We start from the raw sequence: 2,360 nt of genomic DNA, 5'->3' as shown, positions 1-2,360 counted from the left end.
AGCTGCAGTAGGGAGACAAGAAGAGCACTGGAGCTATGGAAAGATGTGGCAGCTTTGACCACAGCTGGTAGTCGCAGACCGCTGATATCACATTACTACTGAACCATACTGGTTCTAAAGAATAAGGGGGTGTTCACGCGTAGGAATTTGATGCTGAATTAGTCAAGCAGAAAATGTTTGCTTGAGGAATTTGAAGCAGATTTTTCCACATGACTATTAGGAGAAAGTGTCACAATATTTTGCCTTTATTGGGTAGGGCCAAATTCCAAAGTCCGCATCCAATTCCGCATCAAATTCCACGCAGACGGAAAATGTGTATTTATGTATAGGTATATATACAGGTGTATATACACATATGGGCAAAATTTTTTCAGTTTGTGTCTGTTTTTTTTTTTTTTCTCTTTTTCCTCCTTCATTCTGAGCATGCTCAGTGGGAAAAATGGATTGCAAACTATCCTTTGTAATCCATTTATAATCTGTCTTCCATAGACCTCAATGTTAAAGAAACAGCTTTGAGGCGGTCCATTATGTATCCTTACTTTTTTGTACAGACACAAAGTCCTGCAAGTCCCACTTTGGTCTTCATTCAAAAGAGCGAATACGCGACAGAAAGGCTCAAAACATACGCCTGCAGATTATTTTAAAAACCCATTGAAACGAATGGGTTTTTAAACTGACCTCCAGCAAACAGTCCCTATGCAGTTTTTCTCGGGATTTAGGCGGAAACACAAAGGTCAGACAGCGGCGCAAGTGTGAATGCTGCATTATTTGTGATTAAACTAAATTAAATTTACAGAATTACAGAATCATTTTATTTAAAAAAAATTTTTTATACATTTTTGTTGAACTATTTAAAGTACAATTGTGAAAAGGATGTTGATATTTGAGAGATTTTTTCTGACTTCATGAGTTTGTTTGCAGTGACTTATGTACAGTTATGTTTACCTCTTTGTAGTCTGTCCCAATACTCTAACATCTCCGCAGGACTTACGCCATGTGATGTTACAAGATTGTGATATCCACAGTCTGAATACATGACTGTCCAGGCATTAAAATCTGAATCTTTAGGTGGAGCCACCGGTTGAACTCCTATTTTCTGAAGACATAAACCAATAAACACATCTTCAAGATGTATCCATCTAATGCTTGGAGAGATATTAACTATTTTGGGGGATAGGTCTCCTGATAAAACATATCCAGTTCCAGAACAAAAAGGAGGATAATCATTTTCCGGATATTCATCTGGTGACACATACCATTTACTCTGTAATCTGCGAATGGGTGAATGACCGACCATTAAAACTCCTGTAAAATAATTTTTTTTTGGTGCTTGGTCTTGTTTGAGAAGCTTGTTAACCAAGTATTCAGTGTTAACAAACATGTCACTGTCTGTCTTCATAACATATAAGGCATAGGGGCAGTATGTGGTTATCCAGTTCAAACCCATCAGTACTTTAATGGTAAGGTTTTCGTATGTGTCCAAGTAGTCCTGTTGGATAATGTCATGAAATTCTTCACTTTCCTTTAAAATGGCCTGTTCAGCATCAGTATTCAGCTTGGAATCTTTACCTAGGAGAAATAACCTAATTATTTTGACTCCGGGCAAAAGATCCTCCTTTCCCCATGTATTCCTTATAGCTTGACGTGCTTCTTGCTGCCATCTTTCTACAGTTATAAGCAGAACCAGAAATGGAGCATGTTCCTTGCATTTATCAGGTTCATTGATAATATACTGATATTGATATTGTGTTTTTTGTATACCTTTAGATGTATTAGTCATAGGTAATCTAGAAAATAAAAGATTTCTTGATTCATTTTCTGATTTTTTCATATAGAAGTCATTCATCTTAATTATATATGAGAGATCATTTTTAACTGTGTTATTCTCCTGATATTTCCATGAGAATTTATAAGTCCCAATTTGTAAATTACTAACTGGACTTTTAAGACTCAATGGAAACCAAATGGAATTGCTTAAAATCTTCAATGCCAGTGTCAGAAGAACCAAAGATAAGAGCAATAACAGTTTAATGGTCAACTTGATGCAATTTGACTTTCTAATGAAAGCCATGCCTGTGCACTTCCGAGTGAAGATCCTTGACTTCTATTCTTTTGAATACACCATCTGAAAAACATGAGTGAAACAATATAACATACTGTAGTGTCCTCCAATTATTTTCTATTGTCTACATACACCTTAATGCAGCATTAGACACGATAAAGATTAGTATTGGTTATGGTATAAGACATATGAGTTCCGGGTATGTTGTAGGTCCTACAATGTAAGTACACCTATTAGTTGCAGCTATTTGTCATGGCTGCTGTCATACTTTTTACCTTTTACTACTTTCCTGCCATTC

At 36.1% G+C, this 2,360-nt stretch overlaps 1 protein-coding gene across 1 annotated transcript; it reads right to left on the bottom strand.

Moving 5' to 3' along the window:
- Positions 1–925: 925 nt before the first annotated feature.
- Positions 926–2,071, bottom strand: LOC142217965 (beta-1,3-galactosyltransferase 2-like). The gene has a single exon (XM_075286309.1). The coding sequence runs from the start codon at positions 2,069–2,071 to the stop codon at positions 926–928; it is 1,146 nt and encodes a 381-aa protein (XP_075142410.1).
- Positions 2,072–2,360: the final 289 nt, after the last annotated feature.

This window comes from Leptodactylus fuscus, chromosome 9 (genome assembly GCF_031893055.1).
Source record: "Leptodactylus fuscus isolate aLepFus1 chromosome 9, aLepFus1.hap2, whole genome shotgun sequence".
In the NCBI taxonomy this organism is placed as follows: Eukaryota; Metazoa; Chordata; class Amphibia; order Anura; family Leptodactylidae; genus Leptodactylus; species Leptodactylus fuscus.
This window is presented reverse-complemented; position numbering and strand designations above follow the sequence as displayed.